Raw genomic sequence first — 25984 nt, forward strand, 5'->3', positions numbered from 1 at the left:
CCTAAGAAAAGCAGGAAAACTCTGGAGCTATGTGAAAGATGCTCTGCTGTTACTGGGGTTCCGAGCTTCCTCACTGGGCTCCTGGCTGACTCCACAGATTGAAGCAGTGAGCCAACCCAACCCAACCATTCTCACGTCCAAAAGAGCCCTGACCAGAGAGGACAAAATGTGCCTGGCAGCTCTCCATTTAATTGGATCACTGCATCCACATGCCACGCTCCCCACTTTTCTGAACAATTACTTAACTGGGTAATTCTGTCCCCCAACCTGGATAATGTGATCTTAGATAATTCAGTTTGGTGGATTACTCAAACCACCAGATTCTCATTTCAAAGTTTTTGTACCTGAATCTTATTCGAGTCCCATCCCACCCCAATCTGCACCCCTATACAATTTCTGTTGCCCCAAACACTCTCACATGACTATGTCCTATAGCAAAAGCTTACAAACCAATTTTTGACCTCAGAACCCTTTGTTCAACAGAAATCTCAGGAGGAAGCACCAATGTCAAACACACTGCAGGCCCTCTCTCCTCCCGGTCTATAAGAAGCTGAGCTGAAGTATCACTGTCCTACACAAATACAAGTGGAGTTTTGGCCAAAAAAGACCCGCAAATTGACTCCAGTCTGCCAGTGTATCACAAGAATCCATATAAGCGCTAAGTAAAAGTTCCACACCACTCATGCTCCAGTGTACGTTTCTCTTGAAAGGTAAAGCTCATTAGCTCTGATTACAAAATCATTCAAATTCACTCACTTTATAAAAATAATCTGTGGTATAAAACAATCTCCACACTGTGTAGAAGAAATCTGTCAAGTGATATAACTAAATATATATGTAGAACTATCGATTTTTTTAAAGTAAAGTTTCAAGTGTGTATCTATTATACAACCTATTCTTTTATTTACAATGCTAACATTCTGACGCAAACGTGATTAGGAGAGTCAGGGAATGAGCCCACACCCAACCAACAGAGAAGTTCCCAGGACTCAAGACAGAACTCATGCATTTGCAAGAAGACCCATCCTCACCTACCTGAAAAACTCGCGGGTCATATTTTTCGTAACTGTGAGCTCAAAAATGTAAACTTTGCAAGTGAATGTAATACTCTTCTGTAGATGTCCAGCATAGCCCAGGTTTATATAACCCATTACATACACACACAGAGTGGTGTGTACATTGCTTTAGTGTCCTGTGGTTGGTTTACAGTAGTTCCCAGAATTACCTAGGCCCTAGACAATCCAAACACTGCCCTAGAGAAATAAAGGCAATGCAGGGCCCATCACCACACATTGGCATTTAGAGAATATGTGTTTCAATTACTGAGGAAAAATCACTTCAGTTATCTCTATGAGCTGCCATAGGAGCAAATAAAGTATCACTGGTTTTGGCACTACAGGGGATACGGGAAGTACCACAATAAAAAAAGTCTTGTTTCATTCATACCTGGAAGATACCGTCATGAAAATGTAAAAACTTGGTAATAATTTAAATAATGATAAATTCTTTAAATTCAAATTCTTGTTCGAACCAAAGTTTACAGTGGACCCAAAATAAACATAAAACATTCAAAGTGTCCCACTAGATAATTTGGACTTTTGTTTGTTGGCAGGCCTTTTGGAGCCACCAATTGTTTTAAAAAATGTTATTGGGTCAACTGAATTAATTTCCAAAGGGGTGTTTTTTCTGCAAAACTAAATCATTATTTCAAAAATCTTTTCCAACCTTCTAAAGGTTTGGGATACATTCATAGGTAGACTGCTGGTTACAAATCAACTACCTGGAATCTTACTTAAAGAACTACGCGTATAACCCTGAATTCATTAAACATTTACAAAACTAAACTGAGAAGATGTATATACAGTTCATCAACTGAATTACTGGGCCTGTTTATCTAAAACATTATCTAAAACATTACTGTCAATTGAGATTTAAACTAATCATTACTAGATTGAACATGTTAGCTGCTATTTCATTAGTTTAGAATTTGCAAACAGCCATTAACTAAAAGAATTCATGTCACCCCAGTGAAAAGGAGAAAAAGACACCTTGTCCCCTTCTCATTCTGGCTGTTTGCCCAGGATGCAGGGTAGATAACTAGATTCACGGAGCTTCCTAAAAAAGTATGGTCTGATGCCCCTGAAATGGGAATCAGGCCTGGCCATCTCTCCAGAGGTGTGCCATCAAAAACTCAACAGGCTAAAATAACTGAGACTGAAAAACTGAGTTAACTCCTGGAAACTGCTTTCCAATTAGTTTATTTTTCTAGTGAAATCAAGTTATCGAGAATAATAACTAGCTGTCCAACTCCTAGTACCAATTCTAAAAACTTACATACTTATGCTTATTAGATTATTTTAAAAACCAGCAAGTCTTTGTGTTACCAATAGGTGCTGGAAACTTTATACTACATACTAAAAAAGGCAAAATTCTAGTTTCAAGAGGGCCATCCAATACTCCCACTTTAATGGAACAGCCACCTCCCCACCCTCATGGCTCAGAGCACAGGGGCCAAGTGACAGGCTTTCTGAGTCACACACAACAACGAAGGACATTCAATACATAGCTGGGCCTCCTTCCACCAGGGAAAAACCCCACACACAGCCAGAGCTCACAGGGCATAGTAGCAGGATGGAGGAAATGAGAATATGGCCAACTAAAGAGAAAGGTGACAGAGCACAACTACAAGTGCTTTGCTGTCTAAGTCATGTCAAGAGGGTTAGCCTAGCCTCTTAGGGCAATCGAAGAACTATCTCTGTGGCCTGGAGGAGAGAGACCCTTCCCTTTGCTAAGAATATGTGAGCAAGAGTCTCTATCCTCCTGAAGATGTTCAAGGCTGGAAAACAACCTCTTTGTTCTGCAGAAACACCCCCAAGTCCAGACAGGATGTATTCAGAGTCAGAATCAGCCGGCATGTGTGGATATGCCCTCCCCCCTCCCCAGGCAGGACTGGTCCCACAGGCTTCTCTCCAGAGCAGACAGGACAAGAAGGCCATGCTGGACACAAAGGCTAATAATGCCCACCATCTTCCCTCACAGACCGGTGTCACTTTCTCCTAAGAATAGCCCATTTGCAGCCCTTGCCCACAAGCAACTCATGCAGGGAACTCCTGTTGAGGACCAATGGTCCCAGGAGAAAATCCAGCTTATGCCAGGCCAGGATGTTCTGATGACTATGTCTACGGCCTTCCCCAGTGCCCCATCATTGAGGGTCCTCTGCATGACACTGTAACACAATGGCCTCTGTCCTCACTTGCTTCCTCCTTCTGCTCATTACTGGATTTCTCCAGCTAGGGATGACTTCTCAGTTATCACAGATGCTTTCAAAGAAGATTGTTCCCCAAGGCCCATCCCTACAGCCAGGAGCCTGCTTGGATGACAGCACACTAGAAACGAAGAAGCAAGGATCCTTGGCTACTCTCTGCTAACTTGGTCCCCTCCCACCCTGCATGGAACAGCCCCTTCCATTGACAGGGAAAACGATGCCAGGCCCCATTTTCCCCAGTCTGTCAAAGAGCCTGAGGTCAAAAACAAAAAGAAAGCAATTATCTGAGCCCCCGAAAAGTGCATGTTGCATGAAGTTATTATGGAAAACAGCACAGGCAGAGGCTGTAAGACCCAGTAAATTCAAAGTAGGGCTCTAGATGGCTCACTCCTCAAAGAACACATGACAGCAAACAGACAAACATTTTACCTGGGGCAAAAGGCCCACCTGTGCTCCTAGACCCATGCCCTATAAGGAGATCCCCCACTTTTTTCTTGCCATCAGAACCAGATATACCACCTGATGGGTGAGCTTTACACCACAATATGAGGGGAAGAGCGGCCTCAAGCCCAAAGAACTGGCATGGACCACCCTCCTCCCCAGCCCCACCAAAAAGGTACCATCTCCTGACACACCATCTGATGGCGAGGCCCCACAGAGACACTACAGTGGCTGAGCACACGGTGGGTCGAAGGGGGAGGCCACCCAGAGAAAAGGCAGGCAGGCCTGACCTGTCTGTACTGTGTCCTGACTGCAAAGTCCCACACCAGAACCATGGCTCAACCCTCCCTTGGCCAGGTCAAAACTTCTCACAAGAATCAAGCCAGCACACAAAAGAAAAACCACCCAGAGGAACTAAAACGAAACAAAGAGGCTGGGGTTTAGTGTTCAGGTAGTATCATGATCTAACTATTCCTGCAGTAAATTTGCTACATTTGTTAGTGGTTTGTTTCTTCTGAGGATGAAAAGTAAAGATGCCTGCCCTGCCTGAGGAGAAAGCTAAAAAAATTAGATATGGCACTTTTCAATAAATATTTTAAAGCTTCTTAAAGAAATAAATGGTAAAGAAAAGCAACTGCTGTAAGGCCTGTTTTGCCATTAAAAATTATTCCAAGGGAAGAAAAATACCACAGCACAAAATCAAACCATTTAAAAATAAAAATTAAAAAAAAGACAACATAGCTTACCAAAACCCTGTTCCTGTAACCACTTGGCCAGCCCACATTTTGACCCATGAAGCAAAAACTGAGCTCTGAGAGGGAAGCAAACGGGCCTCCCCATAGCACCCTGTGCCTCAACACCCAGAGGAAAAGACCCCCGGGCGGCAAGCCCCAGACACTGAACATAGCACGCCAGGTAGATGGCCAGGCGTGTGCAGTGCCCCCCCACACTGTGGACTCCAAGACCAGCAAGAGCGAAACCCTTCCCTCCCAGACACGCTACACTAGAAGACTGGCCTGAGTCATGGTGTGCTTCACAGAGGTGCCACAGATCTCTTCCAACGTTGCTGCCAATTTGCTGAAGAAGTTAAATCTCAAGTAAAATCACCCCATTCAGGTCTAAGGGCCATCCTTCTACCAAGTTTAAGTGGGGTTGTCATTCTGAACATCGACGCATCAAGTTACATGTTACATGTGAATTCCATGTGGAGCTCCAAACAACCCAAGAGGAGGCAGACTCTTCAGTTCTCACCCAGGTCAACCTCTCCCCACAGCCCCCGCCTTGCCTACCCTCATGATGAAGAGATGCACTGCTTTTAAATAAAATGATCTAAAGAAACCAGAAGGAAAAGCCTTCACAAACAAGACTGATGAATGCCCAGACTTGGCCCAGACAGCCAACCTACAGCTGATGACAATTATTTACAAGGGGGCGTTATCAAACAAAAATGGTAGCACTCCCTAGAAGATGCAAACTTTTTTCTTTTTCTCTATTTCTTTTAAACTTTCTTGTCATAAAAGCCAACTTACATTAAAATATACTTACTACAAGACAACACAACTAACAAAATATATAATAAACCTTACACAAGTAGAAAATTCTGAGGTATTTCTGGTTTGAGGTGATCTGTGGTCGTGAAGTTTTAATTCTTTTACTTTTCAAAATTTAAACCTTGGAAGCCACATAGCAAAGCATGTGTATATGTGGATGTGTGTGTTTTGTTTGAAAAAAAAATTTAGCATGTTTCATAAATTAAAAAGAATTCAAATGTTGAAACAGCAGCATTAGGAACATTCACTGACTAGAGCAAGTTTATGGCATAATAGAAAAACAGTTTTTTTAGAATGTGTACCACTTTAAGGGGTCTGGAGAAAGTCTTGTCCACGAGCCACAGAAAGGGGACAGTATTGTTACCACCTGGGGCAGAACCAGAGCTGTAGGACTCTGGGTCCCCAGCGAGGCAGGCCTTGGCAGACTCCACCCAGGAAATCCTCTTGCCCTATCTGTGCAAGACAACCCCCTGTGGGCATTTCCCTGAACTGCTCCAAGAGGAAACAAAAGTATTTCAACTTTTCGTCCATTAAGGGTATTTACAGCATCGTGTCTTATGAAGAATGTATTCACTAACCTGTGATTCTACCCTCACCTAATTTTAAAATTAGGGAAGAAAAAATGTTTCACCCTATGCCCAAGGCCAAGTTAGTGAAAAGAAACTGGTCAGGGCCAGCAGGTAAGTCAGGGCTGTACCCAATCTCAGACTTTCTCCAAACCCCACTCTTGCTATTAATGCTCGGCCTCCACAAGGTCCTTCCCCTCGATTCCTGGTTACCTGAGAAGTAGCCTCCATAGGAAAGGATGCTGCTCCGAATGTGCCCGAGTCCAGTGTAGCTCTGTTCCAAATCCTACCCCCAGTACTGTCCTCCCCTTCCAACTCCAGTCCAAACCATTCTCATCCCAGTTTTTTTCTCGGTCAGGACAACACCCGTTAGATCCGTGAAAGATGTATCTGCTGTTTCTTAAGCTCACTAAAACAAAATAAAAGGAAGGGAGGGAGGGAGGGAGGGAGGGAGGCAGGGAGGGAGGGAGGGAGGGAAGGAGGGGAGAAGGGCAGAGGGCAGAGGAAACTCCTCTTCTGAGGAAGGTATGTTCTTATGTAACAGTCTTCAAAGGTTCCTCTAGGTAGAGTTTGCAGCATTAGGTTTCCTAAGACAGGAGATGGGTTTCTTTGTGTCACAGATTCTGAGACGACGAACAAAGAGAAAGCGGGAAAAATGAATCCCAAAGGACAGGAGGTGGCTGAGGCTCTTCAGCATGGCGCTGGTTCTGCATTCACAGCTCAGCACCTCAACGCCTGCTGACGTGTCCGCTGTTTGTGATACAGTAGAGCAATATGCTGGTAAAAACTGATCCAATCCAAAAAATAATATTAATAATAATAATTATAATAATTATAATAATAATAATAAGTCAAGGTAAAATAGCAGCTGCATTTTATGTGTTTGTTGGTTTTATGGGATTTCCAAAACAAAACACAACTTTTTTTCCTTTTTTCTTCAGATCCACTGAGTCTGGACAGACACTCATGTCCTGGGCTTAGATGCTTGACTCTTTAGGGGGCAGGTCCACATTGGTGACAGAAGTCACCAGGGAAACGAGACAGTCCGAGGTAGTGCCGTTGACCGACCTCCGAATCAGGGACACCCGCTCCTCCACACAGCCCGCAGACAAGCGAGCCTCTGCATCATGGTCCCAGCACTCCTCGATGGTCACACAAAGCTGGGCCAGGCCCTGAGCAGCACAAGGGAGATGGGAAAGACACCTTTGTTAGGGCCCTTCAATGAGGAAAAGCTTTGGGGGACAGTAAACTTGATGTTCCCAAGGATCAGGCAGAGCCCACTAGCCCCAACCACAGCAGCAGGTCCACCAGCAGAGACCTGGGGCAAACTTCAGGAATCAGCATGCCTGCCTTCATGGCAGTCATCTTTCTGAGCTTACTGGCCTCACTCCACAGTCCTAGGAAAGGTTCACTGAACCTCAATATACATAGGAGGGAGAAGGAGACACCCAGGCCCCTACTAGGGCAGACATGACTACTTGCCTTGAAGAACTGATATTCAAAAAAATCGTATTCAAAGCCCAAACCATACAAGGGCCCAAAATGTAGCAGTTCAGTCAAAGTGGGGATCAGAAGGACATCATCCTACCTTACTCCCCATAACCCCTGGAACACATTCCTGGAGTCCAGGGAACGTAGTAGACTTTCTCTTTGCTCATTCCCCCTTGATTTCAGCTTACCTGCTACACATGAAGGGTTTCCCTTCTCCACCCCCTTGCAAAGTCGCCTGCACCAGGCCCCTTACCGGGTGTTTCAACCAGTGATCCTTAATGGTGGGCCTCATCTTCTTGTGCACCACCACCTCCTGCAGCTCCTCCAACGAAGGGTGCTGGCCAATCTCTTCCTCAAAGGGCAGCATGTACTCATCCACGGGTCCTAGGAGTAAGAGAGAACCTGGCAGGATCACTCCAAGGTCCCACTGCTCCCTATCCCTCAACCTAGGATGCCCAGGGCTGCCATCCTACTTACCGTCTGCAGCCTTGCAGCGAGACACAAGCTCCCACAGCACCAGCCCCATGGCATACATGTCAATGCGCAGGAAGGCATCTCTCTGGAAGTTGATGGCTCCCTCGAGCACCTCAGGAGCCATGTACCGTCTCGTGCCTACCTATGTGAGGACAGAGGAGGACAGGGTTTACAGTGACTGGCCATACACACACAGCTGGGACATGGGAGTCACAGCCTCTGTGTACCAGATGGGGGCAAGACAGAGCAATTCAGACAGGTTACCAATGATGGCAAACCTCGATTCACCATATTCACAGCAGTTACGAGAGGTCACAGCATCAATTATACTTGGATAATACACTTTTTAAATACTATATCCTGGAGATAATAGTAATCTAAAATGGAATTGTTACCAAATTAATACAAGGAACTACAGATGATGTGTATTTTACTGAGATTAAGACCAAAAACAAAGGGAGAGGGAGAACACTTAAAAATAATAACAGTGATTGTTTTAGGAATTATTTCCTAAGTTTAATTTTTAGTTAATTTTTCCAGGTTCTTTGTTTGGATCCTTAGTACATTTCTTTCTGTTTTATCTTAGGAATTAAAACTAAAAAAGTGAGAGCCAGACTACGAGGACTAGTGGTCAAAACCCCAATGGGGAATCTCTACATTTCCCAGCTGACTGTCAGCTACACTGCCTTCCTGGCCTTGGTTTCTCCACTGGTCAAATAAGAGCATTGTTCTGAGTTCTCAGACAGCTCTGAACACATGCAGTCATCCTCATCTGTGCACCTCGCCAGCTGAGCACGAAAAGGGCAAAGTATCTACCCTGGGCGTACCCCCTGTCTTCCTGCCCTGTGAGGTTTGTTACCTGTCCGTGGGTGTCCCCTGGAGGTTTCCCTGGCTCAAATCGAACAGCCAAGCCAAAGTCAGCCAGCACGGCTGTGAGGTCGCTCTTCAGCAATACATTCTTACTTTTAAAGTCCCTGTGGAAACAAGTGGGCAGAGATAAAGCTTAACATCATGATCCAACTCCCACTTTGGTTCCCAAGATACTAGAGTCTATGCCCTAGTCAGTCCCCAGACCAGGTCATCCCCCGCTACCTGGGGTGCAGAGGTGAAGCAGCACAGGCAGGCAGCTGCAGGAGCCCACATAGGTGTGAGAATCCCTCAGTGCACTTCAGATGGAAGGATTCACCCCCCCAGGATTGGCAAAGCAACACCTACCCTAACGGCTGGGCAGACCCTGTCCCAGTCCCCACACTATCACAAAGGCCAGCCCATATATTCTCAGAGGGGTTGTGGACAGGCACACTGGCCTGGGATGCAAGTTTTCTGAGAAGAATTTACAGCATTTGGAATGTGAATGAGAATAGGAATTTAATATTAGCTTTCCTAGGATCCTGCAGATATCCCTTAGGGCCTCGAGCTCACCATGAAGGCCGGGTGGAGCAAGGGTGCTATTGCATACGCCCAGCTCCACCTCTAACTAAGCAAAGCTATTTGTGGTACTCAATTTCCCCAGTGCCTGTCTCAGCCCTGTGAGGATTCGACTGAGTGGTAAGTACAAATGCTTAGGGCCACACCGGGAATACTTACTAGGTGTTCCTATTAAGTTGAGCCATATAGCGGAGACAACATTCAACCTTTTGACCTATAAGAATAGCACTTTCATACAGTCAACCTTCTATGTCATTACTGTTATTACCATCAGGGACCCTTCAGCTGTGAACGCTGGAATTTGAGTATCATTCCCCTCCCTCACGGTCACAGAACCAGACTCAACTAGCCACAGGACCTTGGCTAAGTCATTCAACTTCTCTGTACTACTGTTCCTCATCTGCAAGACAGAGCTGAGAAATACAGTACTTGTCTCAATGGGCGGTAATGAAGGTTAAATGAATTGACACTTCTCAAGGGTTTAGAGCATTGCCTGCCATTTAGTAAGCAGGACAGTGATGAGCTCATTCAGAGTTTCTTAAAGTGTGGTTTGAGGACCCCAGAAAATCTCTAAGACTGTTCCAAGGGAATCTATAAAGTCAAAATTATTTTCATTTATTTGCTTTTTGAAGGCTCATTCTCTTAGGAGCATAACTCTATGCTCCTAAGAGCTACATGAGATGTGATGTCATCACTCCGACAGCGAATGGCATGTGTGGGTGTGCTCGAATACAGCAAATATCAATAGTCATAATCCATTTACACAAAAGTCCTTTTAAGAGTATAAAGGGGTCCTAAACTAGACAATTTGAGAACTACTGAGCCAACTCTCCAACCAAAGTAATGGAGTCAGCACTTCATGTGGCCATTAGAGGGCACCACAAACCAGTTTCGGAGGCCATGCCATCCCCAGGACACAGTGGGAAGGCCAGGTTTTGTGCCCAGCTGCCTCAGACACACAGCAAGCAGAATAAGTATGTTTAGGAAGTTGAGACATCTCCAGACACTGCTCTCACCCACCAACCCTTCCTACAGCTCCAAGTCAAGTGCAGGAAAGGCATGTGCTGACCCTAGTACCTGTGGGCAATAGACGGCTTGTGGCCCTCGCCACGGCACCAGGGCACGTCCTCATGCAGGTATGAGAGGCCTCGCGACATCGTCTCTGCTACATGACACAGTTCGTTCCATGTGATGATGTTCCCCTTGAGGTAATCCGTGAGGGAGCCCTGAGAGAAGACAGCACAGAACTTGAGCACAGATTCTGGGTACAGGACAGGACCCAGCCCAGCCCTGGCAGAGAAGTCTCAGTGGGCCGATGACTAGGCTGCCCTCCTGGGAGGCTACTACAATTGATATGGAAGATAGATGAGGCCAGGAGGCAGGGAGGGCTAGGGGGTGGGAATCATGCAGTCACTACTCTTATCACAAAAACTTATCCCAGGGTGAGAGGTTCCTATCATAGGGGCACCTATGTCCACTCCTATGGCAGGGGTAACCTCATCGTGGATAGTGCTACCGGGGCAGAGTACCTCATGGTGGACACCTCCACAGGGAAGGGGTCATCATATTATGGAGAGCCACCAAGGGGGCATTCTATCTCCTCTCAGAGTCCATTCTGATAGGTGTGGCTCACCTTGTCGTGGAAGGCCGTGATGAGCCACAGCTCTACTTCGAGGTTGGAGCCTCGCTTCTCGGCAGCAATGAACTGTAGCAGGTTCTCGTGCTTCATGCCAGGTGTGCTGAAGATCTCCCGTTCACTCTGCCACGACTGCTTGTCCTGAGGCCGGGGGTGAGGGGTTGGGGGGACAACTGGCTGGTTTAGCCCTGCTACAGTCACATTGCCCTACAGCAGAACAACCAATCCCCATTCCCCACTCCCGAGCCTCCCAGCTGATTCCCCACCCCGCAGCCTCGCAGCTTCAGCATTTGTAACAGGACCAGGAGAAGATCTGTATTAAGCTAGGTCGTGGAGCATGAGGCCAACAGTGATCCCTGAGATCACTTAAGGCTAGCACTTTGATTTACAAACGGGGCCACTAAGGTCCACGGACGGGAAGTGAGTGACCCCGTATCACCCAACAAATGAGGCAGAGCCAGACCTGGTGTCCAGGGCCGCTGGAAAGAACTCAATGTCAAAAACAAAACCTTGGAAACCTGGGCAAATCAAGGTTTGGCAAAGCCCTACCCTAGTCCTATGATAAAATTCCACAGTTGCATGAAATCTACAGACCAGCCAAGTGTAACGTGAGTAACTAGGCCCAATAAGGCTCACTTTTCTCTAATACCACAATGTATTTGGGGTTTGGATTGCCTCAGGGCAGGAGAGCCTCCAGTTCAAGCTACAGCGGAGGCAGAGGACCTGGATGGAGCCCCTCAAATACTCACCTGGAGTGGGAAGATCTTGACAGCTACAAAGTCATTCATGAGCTGGGCCTTCCAGACACAGCCAAAGCGCCCCCGAGCCTTGATCTCCAGCAGCTGCAGTGGCTTCAGGCCCACCAGAGGGGATGGGGGTGGAGGCCCAGGGTCCTGGGGGAGAGCAAGGCTTAATAAGGTCTGGCCTGTCCTCCCGACCTCTCCCCTGCCCTGCCCCAAGCCAGCACTGTCTCACCTCATGGATGTCCACATGACCGTACGGGGGCTTGCGATGCCGGTACATCCAAAAGGCCAGTAGGACGATGAGGGAAAGGCCCCCGATGGGCAGCAGTGAGTAGGCCAGCACCGTGAGCAGGGTGGGGGCTGTCGGAGGTGGCTCATACGTGACTGGGGGACACACAGAGCCCTGTGTCAAACAGTCTGCACACCCTCACACCTCCAGAGCCAGACTACAGGGCCCTGTAGCCACACCCCACCCAACTGAGGAGCCAGGAGCTCCAAGCCAAAGAGGCCCAGGTCGGCTGACTCAAGGTCCCACTTCCACACTGCCCCCTCACCTTCCGGGCCCCCAGCCTCTGGCAAATGAGTGAAGCGCTCGTTGCAGAAGTTGCCTTCACAGCAGCAGAAGTACACCTGGGGGTTCTCCTCAGTGGCCACACACTCCTGCCTGGAGGCACAGAATTTTCCATACACCCCTCACCTGGGGGATGCAAGACTGCCCCAGGCCTGCCCCGCCAACCCCTCCTCACAGTCAGAGCACCTCATGGGCAACATCAGGGGGATGGTGTGAACTCACCTCCCCTACAGGAGACCCAAAGCCAAGGAGGAACAGCCAGGGGTTGACACTCACTGAGACCCCTCCTCAGGGTTGAGGTAGGACAAATAGGGTGTGGAAGGGCGTGGGGCCCTGGCTACCATCTCAAGAGCCCATTCTCGGTCCTTTATCTCCCACTCAGACATCCTGAGACCCAAATGGTCCAGTGGGCAGTATAAGTGCAGGTGGGTCCAAGAGGAAAGGAGGGCGAGTCGTGGAGTACCTATCATAGCAGTTGAAGTCATCTAGCCAGCAGCCCTTCTTCACGAGCTCGATGGTGCCAGAGCTGTTGCGCCAGGAGGCGTAGCAGTGCAGACGCTTGTCCTGCTCGCCCTCGCAGCGCTCCAGGCCGCTCTGGTTGGTGCGCTCCAGCTCCCAGTTGGCGTTGTAGTAGATGCACTCCCGTGTCTCAGCCTCCCCACGCCCAGAGCCTGTGCCCCAGAGAAAAGAGAACCACTGAGCATGCCCCTGGGACCACCACCCAAACTCCTACTCCCAGTCCTGGGTGCCAGGCCACCCTGAGGGAGAGAGGCCGGGTGGTGGGTTGGGGTCACCAACCCCCTGCACTCACCCCTGGATGCAGGCCACCCATCCATCCACCACCTCTTAATTTACATGTACCAGTTGGCACCAGCCCCCACCTTATTCTGCAGCCCATCACAGCTGCCCCTAGGCCTAAGCAAGAGAGGAGGCAGGAAACCTAATGCCCCAGAAGGATGGATACACAGCCAGCCCGACAGAGGCCAGATGCACAGAAAGGGCACCAACACCTGAGGCTCCTGGGTGGGGGTGGGGCTACTTCCCTGCTGCAGCAGAAACTGACGAAGGGGCACCCTTCAAACCCCAGGGCACATCAGAATCACCGTATGTTGGAGGTGTGGGAAAGAGGACCAGTGTTCACTCAAATATATATTTCCAGGCCCAATCCAGACCCATCCCAATGGGAATGGGTGCAGAATATGTGCTTTTAACCGCCCCATCTGTCTCAGGTGATTGCGACAAAGATCTCAAGGACCACCTGGCAAAACTGCAAGGGGAGTGGCTTCCTGCTGCTCCTGTCTCTGCCCCCAAACCCCCTTCTCACGACAGTTTCCCAGGGAGACCATGCCAGCGGGTCCTCCACAACTCCCTGCCCATACGTAAAGGGAAGCAAGGACCCTGTAGGCGTCCTTTCTACACCCAGCAACCACACCTGGTACTGAAGATCCTAAGGAATGTTCTCCATGCAGGGCTGGAGAACATAAGGAATGAGGCCTGCGTGTACAGGGTTAGCCTCTCAAAGTCACCAAGGGGAATACGTGCCTCAGGCAGAGGAGGGCTAGATGGTGGCTTAACCTGCGATCACAGATCATTCTCCTGGCTAGGCTTCTGATGTCCCCGGGGCACTCCCCATCACTTCTGAACCCCTTTCCACCTGCTGCAGGAAGTGCCATCCAGGTGGACAACCACTTCAACCCCCACCATTCAAACACTTTCCTTCAAACTTGATTTCAAACATTCCCCAAATCCATCTTCCTCACCATCCCCTACAAAACAACCTCCAGTCCCAGCCCCAGTCTACTCCCACTACCCCCAGGAACCACATAGCCCTGAGATGGGAAAGAATATGGAGATGCCAAAGGAGGTTCGGTTCTGTCTGAAAGCTCTGCCAGCGCCCCATTATAGGCCACCCACAACGGAGGGAGGCGGTGGCATTTACAACCTCATTGCTAGAACCCCACGCAGACACCTGAGAGGATAGTTGCACCAAGCATCCAGCCATCCTGTCCACACTTCTTGGGCCCAAGTAGGCCAGTGACCTGGCACCACTCCTGGCTGGTCTTCTCCTACCACTATTCCCATCCCAGAAAGGAGGGAGGGGTCAGAGTCAATCCCACCAGACAGCCAGCCCATCAGCAGCCAAGAGCCCTACTTCGCCATCAGCCTCAATGGCTGACTGGAGTAGCAAGGAACACAAACCCTGCCCTGACCTTCGGGGAGGGCAAAGAACCCTGAACGCTAGTGTAGCCTAAGGACATCCTCACTCTCCTCTCCACCCCCATTGGTGGCCTTCATGAGGAAAGAGCTTGATTTCCCAGGGTATACCCCAGAGAGAAGGATACTGACTGGCTGTCAGGTGAAAGAAGCCCCCCACCACTGGAGCAGCCATTCCCCTGTCAAACCCAACCCCTTTCTGCATCTCCCTGAAGTGATAGGATGCTTCTTCCAGGGGCAGGAGCAAGCAATGAAACTCAAGGATCCAGGTAGCGCCCAAGGGTCCGAAATGTCACCCAATCAGAATGGCAGTGCCCAGCCACAGCTCTGGTCATTCTACACCAGGTAGCCTAGGCTCTGACACTTGGGAAAAGCAAATGCATGGCCTCCTGACCAGCCAGTCAGCTGGGACTCAGCCTCTTCAAAACGAAGGGCCTTAGGGTCCACAGAGAGGCTTACAAGAGTACACACTGGCTTCCCCAGTCAGGCCCTTCATCAAGCATGTGGCTTTAAGGTTTAGAGGGAGAACCTGAGAGGGTGGGGTGGGAGTAGTTGACCAAAGGCTGAGCAAGCACACCAGGGCCAGGACAGAGGCTTGCACCTACGTTGCCCCAGTCTGCCTGTAGCAGCACCCAATGACTGGGTTATTCGAAGCACCCTGCCCAGAGGCCACAGGGCCTCCTCCCGCCAGGCTGGGCCCCACTGCATCCACGGCAGCAGTTCTAGTGGGGGTCCGTGGAGACCTGAGACTTGTGGGGCCAGCCAGGAAGCTGCACTGCAGACAGGGAAGCTGGGCACTCCCCTACCTTCCTTCCCTCACTGCAGCCACACCATAATGTCACACCCTTGAATGTGATCGGCTTCTAGGCTTCGTAAGTCGGAAGTTACCACCTCTGACCGTAGGGTTCCCCACCTTCCTCTGATTTCAGCTCTTCTCTCTCCCTCAGCTGAGACCACGCAAACTTTCTACTTCCACTGGCCCTTGTGCTTCCCCTGCCACTTAACTTAACCACCCTTGACTAATGGCCTGTTGTTGCTTAAAGGAATATCTCAGACATCTTGAAAAGTGTACCAACAACATAACCAAAAATAATCTCCAAGATGAAATAACACAACGAACACTTGTATGAGAAATAAAACATTACACACGTACTCGACAACTATTTCCTAAATGTCAGGCTTTCCCCACAAGACTGGAAAGCCAATGAAGGCAGGGCCCTTGCTGTCCTGAGTGGTAGAATCATTCCAAACACATCATGGATGGATGGGTGGACAGACAGATGGACAGAAGGGTGTAGGTATCATGGCTAGAGCAAGATTTCGAAAGGAGGGAACAACAAGGAAGGATGGCCTCAGACTGCAGCCCAAGCCCTAGGTCCTCAGAGTTTCCATCTCCATTGAGACAAGCAACAAGCCTCTGTGCTGAGGTAGGAGTCCAAACAAGGGAGGCCAACAGAGTAACCTCCTCCCTCCAGGCCACTGATAAGTCAGGAACCACCCTCTAGCCACTACCATGGGCAGGACCCAAGTGAAGAGGCTGGGAGTTCCAAATCTCAGAGGACCCAAGGGTTCAAGATGTCACCTGGGCCAGGCACAATGGCTCACGCCTGTAATCCCAGCACTTTGGGAGGCCAAGACAGGCAGATCACCTGAGGTCAAGAGTTCGAGACCAGCCTGGCCAATGTGGTGAAACCCCATCTCTACTAAAAATACAAAAATGAGCCAAGCGTGGCGGTGGGCATCTGTAATCCCAGCTACTCAGGAGGCTGAGGCAGAAGAATCACTTGAACCCGGGAGGCAGAGGTTGCAGTGAGCTGAGGTCGTGCCATTGCACTCCAGCCTGGGCAACAAGAGCGAGACTCCATTTCAAAAAGATGTCACCTGACCCCCATCTGACCAGATCCTCCTACTGGCAACCCAGCGAAACATGGCAGCCATGAGTGGGCCAGACTTCAAGTCCTACTCCAATACTTCACAGCTAGGGAAGTTGTAGCAACTAATTGAATTAATGCACTTTAAGAGTGGTTAGAACACTGCCTGGCACATAGGCTGTATTAGAGTCACACCTACCCCCTACTGCCTATGACAATCCCTTACAACACAAGTACCCTGTATGACTCCCAGCCCATCAAGTCACACCATGCCTACCAGAGCTTTATGTTCAGAGCCCTATGTAACATTCCATGCCCCTCCCTCACCACAGGGCTCTGCTGCCAGCTGGAGACCCAGGGGCCTCCCCCATTCCTCTCTCTTCCCCAGACTCTCCTTCACACACTCAGCTATTTATAGCCTCTGGCAATACTCCAACCACAGGCCACCTCTGCCTTTTGATAGATAGAGATTCCCACTCACACCCAGGAAGCCAGGGCATCCATGCACAGGTGGCTCCCCTAGACTCCCAGCCCACTCAGCTAACCTGGCAGGAGGAGAAGCCATGCTCCCAAGATGGGGGTGCTTATGGTACCCCCTTAGGCCTGCTGCCTCATAGCCCTGAGGTAAATGAGCATAGCTCCCAGACACCAGGACAAGGGGCTTGCTGCATCCCTGAGTCACAGCCAAACCAACTGCTGGCCTCCAAAGGAAGCTGAAATACAAGTGGCAATGTTCCCAAGGGGCAGTCCCTATGCTCCAAGAGGCCTAATCCCAGTGGAAAGAAAGTACCCAGGGCTCCCCAAACCTTCCCTCCTGGCAGGACACCACTCCCAGATACACCACTCCCGACCCCCACACAAACACGCAGTACGTGCACACACACACACAGCACATGCAGACTGCACTCTGGACCAACATTTCTGGCAGCAGAACCTAAGCCGGCTAGTTTTGATGCTCGAAGACATGCACCGGGAGGCCAAACACTGGGAGGTTCGCTTCTCCCATGAAGCAGCTCAGCCCACTAGACTTTGGACACACCCACTATGCCCTGAGGAGAAAAGGGAGAAATCTCACCAGGGTCCTGTCTGTGAGGGGCTCAAAGTGCCATGGGGAGAGAAAGAGGAGGAGATGGTTCAGAGGTGGAGTGTCCATGCCCACCTCCCCTGGAGTCCCTGAGCTTTGCACTTGGGTGTCCCCAGTCCAGCCAGTGTCTCCTAGAGGAACTGACCCCAGCAGCCAGCAGAACCACTGCTCGCTTGGCTCCTGGAGGCCCCTTGGCAGCCACCTACCCCAGGGAGCAGGTGCCCAGTCCCACCTTTGTGAGGAGTGCCACTCACCACTACATCTATCTAGGTCTGCTTCTGCCAGCACACTGGGGCACACCCTCCCAGAAGCCTCCATGGCCAAGAGGAGGACAAGAAAGAATGTCTCAGGAGGGCCAGTGTTCTCCCTCTGGTGTCCAGCCTTCACATCTGCCCAGAGAGAAGAGGCAGCTCTCCCCACAGACAGCACCCCTCGAAAGGCAGCCCTGAGTCTGCCCAGCTGCCTTTATTGCCCTAGCAGGTCCCTCCATAAGAGCCAAGGAGGGCCAAGAGCAGTGACTTATCCATGTTATGATTCCACACCCCTAGCTCCACAAAGCAGCATCTACCACCTCCCCAGGACCAGAGTAAGGGCAACCGGGTGTAGAGATGGAGGGAACCTGAAGAGACAGATGGGGCCAGGAAGGAAGGCTAGAGTGTATAACAAAGACACTGACACACGCACACACGTGTATGCACATTGTGGAATGGCATGTATAATAGGGGAGGAAAAAAACCCCAAATATTCCAATATTGTGTCTTTGCATTTCTTTTACCTGAGAGAGTAACTCTTGACTGTTTCTGGCAATCAAATACAATCGCTAATACATATGCTTTTTCTCCTTCATCCATGTATTTATAAGCCATCCAGGTTGACACACATTTATTTAATACTTATACAGCTCACACTACATCCCAGGTCCTATACTAAGCATTCCTCTGCAAAGAGTAACTTATTTAATCCTCATAATAAACCTGTGCAGGTCCTCATTTTATAAAAACTGAGGCACAAAGAGGCTAAGTAACTTACCAAGTTATTTATTAAGTGTCAAAATCAGGCTTCAAACCCAGGCAGCCTGTCTCTAGAGTGCATGTTCTTTATATACTGCTGCCTCTCCTGCAGCTCTGAAGTGCATTTATTTCAGAAGCTTAAAACCTTCACATAACTTTAAGCATCCACTCACCTACTGGACTCAGGTTATTTATGTTTGTTGATCTCAGCAATGCCATCATGAATTCTTTTTCACATTTTTGTTTGTGTGTGTGCTCATGTGTGGGCATTTCTTGGCTAGGTCATAGGGTCTAAACATCATCAACTGACAAAATACCGTTAAACTGTTCTCCAAAGTGGATGTGTCAATCTAAGTTCCCAACAGATGACAGCCCCACCTGGGGTTCACCTGGTGAGTGTGAAATGGTACACAATTTGGATCTGCATTTCCCTGATTACTTGTGAGACTGATCATCTTCTCATGATTATTAACATTTCCTTCTGAGAACTGCTTGTTTGTATCTTTTCTCATTTTTCTACTGGATTGCTTTTCCTTTGAGTTATAGAAATTATTTTATATATTCTTGGTAATAAAACTTTTCTTACTATATAGTAACCCTCTTTATTTGCAATGAATGCTCTTTGCCAAAAGTCCATTTTATCTGATGTTAACATAGCTATATGACATTTCGTGTGTGTTAGTATTAAAGAAAATTATCTTTTCTAACTTAAAGAAATCTTTCTCTCTTCCCTCCCCCCAAATCAATCTAACACCATCTTTTAATTAGAATTCAGTCTCATTACATTTATGATTACTGGGTATGTTTACATATATGATTACTGGGTATGTTTAAATTTGTTTCTTCTCTACTGTTACCTCTGTTTGGATTATCTTTTAAAATTTCCTATTTTAGCTACTTTTGAAGTTTTACATCTCATTCCTATTCCGTTGTAAGCTAGGCCTATAAACTTTAATGGGTACACTTACACTAAAAGGGTAAATCAACATCTCTACCATCCCTCATTGGAACTTAAATATTTGAAACTCTAATGACTCTTCCAATGTACATCTAATTTAACATATCGCTTGTGTTCAGTATTTAGTGTCATTGTTCTTACTACCCAGCTCCCAAATCAGACATTATTTGTGTCTGTATTTTGTAAGTGTCCATACAGTCATCTTCCTCTGCATCTCTGCGTTTCTGAGACCACTGTCCTTACTGAAAAAAAATCTTTCAATGGAGATCTCTTGGCAGAGGAGCCTTTGTTGCTTTTCTCAAAATATTTTGTCTTTCTTCCTGAATTGCAATTTAGATGAACATAAAATTTTAGATTGTTATTTTATCTCAGCTCTCTGAAAATATTATTCCACTATTTTCTAGTTTCCACTACTGTTGCTGAAAAGTCTGCTATTAATTTAACTTTGTAGATATTCTGTTTTTTTCTCTCTGGCTGCTTTCTCTCTTTGCAGTTTCACTACAAGGTACGTGTCTAAGTATATATTTAAATTTATACTACTTGGGGTTCACTATGCCTTTAGATTCCAATGACTTGTGTTTTTTGTCAATTCTGACAAATTCTTGGCTATTATCAACTTGAATATTGCATCTCCATATTCTATGATTCTGAAATTCCTATTACAAGCGTATTAGACCTTCTCATTCTGTCCAGTCTCTTAACTCTCCTTTCCTATTTTCCAATTCTGTGTCTAAACACCATTACAGGTAATTCCTGAAGATCAACTTCCAATTCATGAATTCTCTCTTAAGCTATGTCTAATCTGTTGTTTAGTCCTTCTACTCAATTTATAAATTCAATTATTCTACTTTTTCATTTCTATAAGCTCTACTAAAAAGAAACTTCCTGGTCAATTTTGATACTTCTGTACTTTGGCCTACTTCCAAATCTCTCTTAGAATTCTGTAATTTAACTTCTTGAAAGTTTGCTTCTGACATTTGTTATTTCTGACTTTACTCATGGCACTGTTTCCTCATAGGGCTTTAGAATTTTGAATACTGAGCTTATGTTCATTGGGGCCTTTTCTGTTGGACTACTTTGAGGCCAAGTTTGAAGGGGCAACCTTTCAAAGGTAACTTATATTTTTGGCTTCTGCCAGTCTCCCTAGGACATTAACTATTTGGAACCACTTTAATTTCTCAACTTAGTTTATCAGAGAACAGGATGGTATAAACGCCAAGCTCACATGAGCATAGGCCTATGGTCACAAATTCTCAGGGAAACTACCCCAACCCCAACCCCAACCCAGTCTCAGACAATTTCATTATTTAGTCTCTTTGTCAACAAAGACATATTTCCTCTAGCCCACATTTTTACTGAAGGTATAACACAACAGAAGTCTGAGGCCATGCAAAGGCCTCAGTCTCAATTCTACATCTTGTCTCCTCTTGTCCACACTGCTACTAAACCCACATCTCTAAATTACAAAGACAGGCAAAGTCCCCAAGGAATCAGCAGTTTCAGCCAGTGAAGGCATACAGCTCTAGTTTCCAGCCCTTTCTTGCTTTTCCCTTACTTCTTATACATGCAGCAATGTATATGCATTTTTAAAAGGGTGTTTATTATACTTTTTCCAGCATTTCTATGTATTTTGCATGAGGATTTTCCACTGTTTTGTTCACTACAAATGCCAGAAATGTAAATACAAGAGCACCTTCCAAGGTGACAGGAGGAATTCCATCTGCCTTCAGAAGTCCCGCCTAGGAACAAGGAACCAAGCCAGGTGACCTCAAGTCACTTCCAACTTGGACTTTGTAAACAAGGACCTGGCACCATCCTCCCACAGCTCTGAAATACATGCCTTTTCCCAGGCCCCATCACTCCTGGACAACACTGGAAGGAGAACTTCCAGGTAAACGCCAAGGATTATACACAAACATTTCCTTTTGCTCCCTCCAGTAGTCCCACTAAAACCACAGTAAAGTATTTTAAGGCATAAACCTGTAAGAACAAAGAGAACAGGAGAGAACCACAGAAATGACATTTCAAGGCTGGAAAGCATTTACACACATGGTAACTGATCACACAGATTCCTAAGTTGGCTCTAGATAAAGTAGAAAAGCAATGTGACTTCCCCCACAGAACCCTTCAAAACTCAGGAATTTGTGGCACCAGATGTCTCTGAAAGAATAGGGTAAAGATGAGTCTAAAGACAGAAGAGTTGGTTAGTAAGGTAGTCAGATCCTCAGATCCTACCACCACTCATCATGGTTGACCCTCTCCAACCCAGCGGAGATTATGTTTATTTTCCAAAGAAAATGAACTGAGAGCCTCTTCGACAAAGAGAAGCAGGCAAATCTGAGGGCACAGGTATCACACTGAAACAGGAGGAATACAGAACAATATACCAAATACAGGAACCCCTAGTTCTCATCCCCCGTGACTTCCAGGATGTTAATATCCAGGCTTGCCCCCTCCAGACAGAAAACAGAAGATATTTCTCAGGGAAATCCGATTAATTCCCAAAACAGCCCAATCAGATCACCCTAGATTAAGCCAACTCCACCCACGGAGTCAGAGCTTTTAATAAGTATTCAGGTCCATCCTTAAATATTTATTAAGAATTTTTACATCAGGCCCGGCATGGTGGCTCATACCCACAATCCCAGCACTTTGGGAGACTGAGGCGGGCAGACTGCTTGAGCTCAGGAGTTCGAGACAAGCCTGGGCAACAGGATGAGACCTCATCTCTTCCAAAAATACAAAAAATTAGCCAGGCATGGTGGTTTGCACCTGTGGTCCCAGCTACTTCAAAGGCTGAGGTGGAAAGATCGCTTAAGCCTGGAGGAGCAGTGGTTGCAGTGAGCCAAGATTGCGCTGCTGCACTCCAGTCTGGGTGACAGAGTGAGGCCCTGTCTTAAAAATAATAATAACTTTTACATCATATATTTATTAGAAATATTAGCTGTATTTATCTCATCTGGTCTATGTTCCCTTGTCTCTTATTGCTTTCTTCTCAACTGAAGAATTCTCTATTATTCCATGCCTCCTTTTTTTTGGACACAGGGTCTTGCTCTGTGACCTAGGCTGGAGTACAGTGACTCAATCACAGCTCACTGCAGCCTCAAACTCCTGAGCTCAAACGATCCTCCCAAGTAGCTCAGACTTACAGGTGCATGCCACCACACTCAGCTGATTTTTATTTTTTGTAGAGATGGGGTCCCACTACATTGCCTAGGATGGTCTCCAACTCTGGGCTCCAGTGATCCTCCCCACTTGAACTCCCAAAGTGCTAGGATTACAGGCATGAGCCACTCACTCGGCCCATTTGTCTGCCTTTTTTTTTCTTTTTTTCTATTTTGAGACGGAGTTTCGCTCTTGTTGCCCAGGCCAGAGAAAAATGGCACAATCTCAGCTCACTGAAACCTCCTTCTCCCATGTTCAAGCGATTCTCCTGCCTCAGCCTCCTGAGTAGCTGGAATTACAGGCATGCGCCACCATGCCTGGCTAATTTTGTATTTTTAGTAGAGATGGGATTTCTCCGTGTTGGTCAGGTTGGTCTTCAACAACGCACCTCAGGTGATCCGCCCACCTCAGCCTCCCAAAGCACTTGGATTACAGGCGTGAGCCACCACACCCAGGCCATTTGTCTCTTTTTTCGCTTGAAAGTTATAATCTATTCTTTAAGTTACCCTAGAGATGACAGCATGCCTTATCAAAATTTAGTATTACTTGGTAGTTCCACTCTCTTCCTGGCCATTGTAAGAATCTTTAGAACAATTTAAATTCATTTTCACTCCACTCTCACATACAGCATTGTTGCCAAGCATTTTCTTTTGTGGTATTTCAAACTCAGTAACACATTCTCACAATAAATGCCTGAATATTTATTATTTTCATTGCTCTTCATTCTTCTCTTCATCTCTGACATTCCATCTGGATTTATTTTCCTTCTGCCTGAAGAACACATTCCTTGCCATGTTCCTTCTTTTTTAAGAAGTTCTGTAGGCCAGGCGTGGTGGCTCATGCCTATAATCCCAGCACTTTGGGAGGCTGATGGGGGGGATCACGAGGTCAGGAGTTCAAGACCAGTCTGACCAACATGGTGAAACCCTCTCTCTACTAAAAAATACAAAAATTAGCCAGGCGTGGTGGCGTGTGCCTGGAGTCCTAGCTACTCGGGAGGCTGAGGCAGGAGAATTGCTTGAACCTGGGAGGCGGAGGTTGCAGTGAGTCGACATTGCCCCACTGCACTCCAGCCTGGGTGACAGAGCAAGACTCCATCTCAAAAAAAAAAGGGGGGGGGGGGTTTGTTTAAAAATTGACAAGTAATAACTGTACATATTTATGGGGTAGAATATGTTTTCATACATGTATACACTGCGTAATGATCAAATTAGGGTAATTAGCAAATCCATTACCATTTATCATTTCTTTGTGGTAGGAACATTCAAAATCCTCTCTTCTAGCTATTTTGAAATATACCATACATTCTTGCTAACTACAATCACCCTACGGTGCAACAGACCAGAACTTATTCCTTTAAATGTAATTTTGTACCCTTTGACCACCCTCTCCCCATCTGACCTCCTACCTACGTCCTTAGCCTCTGGTAACCACTATTCTATGCACTATTTCTATGAGATCAACCTTTTTAGATTCCAAATATAAGTGAGATAACATGGTATTTGTCTTTCCATGTCTGGCTTATTTCACTTAACATCATGATGCCCTTCTTTCCGGAACGACAGTTTCACTTGACACAGAATTTTAGGCTGACAACTACTTCTTTCAGCACTTAAAGCTGTCATTCTATTGTCTTCTGGCTTCCACTGTTTCTATTGAGAAGTTAGCTGTCAGTATAACTACTGCTCTTTTGATAATAACACCTTTTTTCTCTAGCTGTTTTCAACATTCTCTGCCTTTGGTTTCCAGAATTTTTACTGTGATGGAAATAGACGTGGATTTTTAAAATTTATTGTCTTACCTGGGATTCACAGGACTTCCTGAATCTGTGGCTTGATATCTTTAATTTTAGAAAGTTCTCAGCTATTATCTTTTCTGCCTCATTCTCTCTCCTTTACTTCTGTGGCTGTGATTTCATGAATCTTAGACCTTCTCATTTCATCCTCTATGGGTTTCTCTTTATTCTGTCGTTATCCATTTTTCTGCCTGTCCGTGGTTCAGTTTATACTTTCTTCTGATCTATCATCCAGTTCACTAATTCTCTATCCAGTTTCACCTAATCCCCTGATAAAAGCATTCACTGATTTATTAATTTCTGTTACTATGCAGTAACAAGTCTTTAAGAGATTTTTCCTTTTCATAGTTTTCAGCTATCTGCTGAAATTCCCACTATCATTTCCTTGACCACAGTGAACCCTCTTCTCCTTGTCCTTCTTCTTTTTTTTTAGATGGAATCTCGTTCTGTCACCCAGGCTGGAGGGCAGTGGTGCAATTTCGGGTCACTGCCACCTCCGCCTCCCAGGTTCAAGCAATTCCCTGCCTCAGCCTCCCTAGTAGCTGGGATTACAGGGCGCCTGCCACCACACTCAGCTAATTTTTTTGTATTTTTAGTAGAGACAGGGTTTCACCATGTTGGCCAGGTTGGTCTTGAACTAGTGTCCTCATGATCCACCCACCTCGGCCTCCCAAAGTGCTAGGATTACAGGTGTGAGCCACTGCGCCTGGCTGAACACTTCTATTTTTAAATATGTACACGGCAACTCCAACCTGGAGGTCATCCAGGTTGGCTTCAACTGTGATGTTTGGCTGGTTGTTTACTTAAAATTACCAGTCATTGTATTTGAAAAATTATAGAGATAATTCGAGGCCTAGGATGACATAAATCCTCTAGAAAGAATTAACATGTCTAAAGGTACCATTACCCAGAACATATTTTCTGTTTTTGGGATGGGTCTTACTATATTGTTCAGGCTGGTCTTGAACTCCTGGGCTCAAATGATCCTCCCCACCTCAGTCTCCCAAGTAGCTGGGATTATAGGTGTGCACCACCACACCCAGCACCCCAGAATATTTCAATCTAACTTTAGTGTTTGTCTACATGTGGGTCCCCCTAACTTCTATATCTTTGGGATCTCAATCCCAAGTAAGTGATTGACTCTGCCCACCCTTTGCTTAGAACTCCAATTCCCGTCTTCCCAGCCCCACAAAGCTATCAAATGCAGCCTCTCAGTTGACCCTATGACTAAAAACAGACCCAAATACCAAAATCATCACCCTAGGCCTTTTTTCTCATGCAGATACTGGCCTGGTAGGTCTTCAGTATCTTCTTAGATATACAATGCCTTCAACCAGAGAAGTTTTATTTTTTCCAGTTTCTCCAGTTACCTTTAGAAAGAGATTTGGTCCTGATTATCAGAAAAGGACATCTCCATATCTACTTTTTACCCAGCTTTTAGACATATTTTCAGGATCATAACATGCCCAAAGGTAAGGGAATCTGCACACATACACAGAAATTAAGCCCACCAGTGTAGATAAGATTGTCCATGGACAGTATTAAGCAAGAACAAAAGAGATACCAGAGCAAAGCCCTGAAAAAAGTAACTTCCATTCCAAAATGTCACTCAAGAGGAAAACAGAATTCACTTTCAACCAAACTTTATTGTTTCAGACAGCCATAGACTGAAGTGAGTCCCACCAAAATTCATAGGTTGAGGCCCTAACCTCCAATGTGACT

At 46.7% G+C, this 25984-nt stretch overlaps 1 protein-coding gene across 2 annotated transcripts in view; it reads right to left on the reverse strand.

Annotated features, from left to right (window-relative positions):
* Window positions 1-6674: 6674 nt before the first annotated feature.
* The window catches only part of ACVR2B (activin A receptor type 2B), a 29657-nt gene continuing 10347 nt past the window's right edge, over window positions 6675-25984 (reverse strand). Inside the window, exons 2-11 of one of the 2 annotated variants that reach the window (XM_037988444.2) lie at window positions 12629-12836; window positions 12149-12258; window positions 11827-11954; window positions 11601-11744; window positions 10849-10992; window positions 10293-10441; window positions 8647-8761; window positions 7791-7929; window positions 7567-7697; window positions 6675-6994 (exon numbers count right to left, since the gene is read on the reverse strand). In XM_037988444.2, coding sequence (XP_037844372.1) covers window positions 6800-6994; window positions 7567-7697; window positions 7791-7929; window positions 8647-8761; window positions 10293-10441; window positions 10849-10992; window positions 11601-11744; window positions 11827-11954; window positions 12149-12258; window positions 12629-12836 — 1463 coding nt within the window. In that variant the 3' untranslated portion in view covers window positions 6675-6799. Of the gene's footprint in view, window positions 6995-7566; window positions 7698-7790; window positions 7930-8646; window positions 8762-10292; window positions 10442-10848; window positions 10993-11600; window positions 11745-11826; window positions 11979-12148; window positions 12259-12628; window positions 12837-25984 lie in introns of both variants that reach the window. The other variant, XM_007971743.3, reaches the window with a different exon arrangement.

This window comes from Chlorocebus sabaeus, chromosome 15, assembly GCF_047675955.1.
Source record: "Chlorocebus sabaeus isolate Y175 chromosome 15, mChlSab1.0.hap1, whole genome shotgun sequence".
Taxonomy (NCBI): Eukaryota; Metazoa; Chordata; class Mammalia; order Primates; family Cercopithecidae; genus Chlorocebus; species Chlorocebus sabaeus.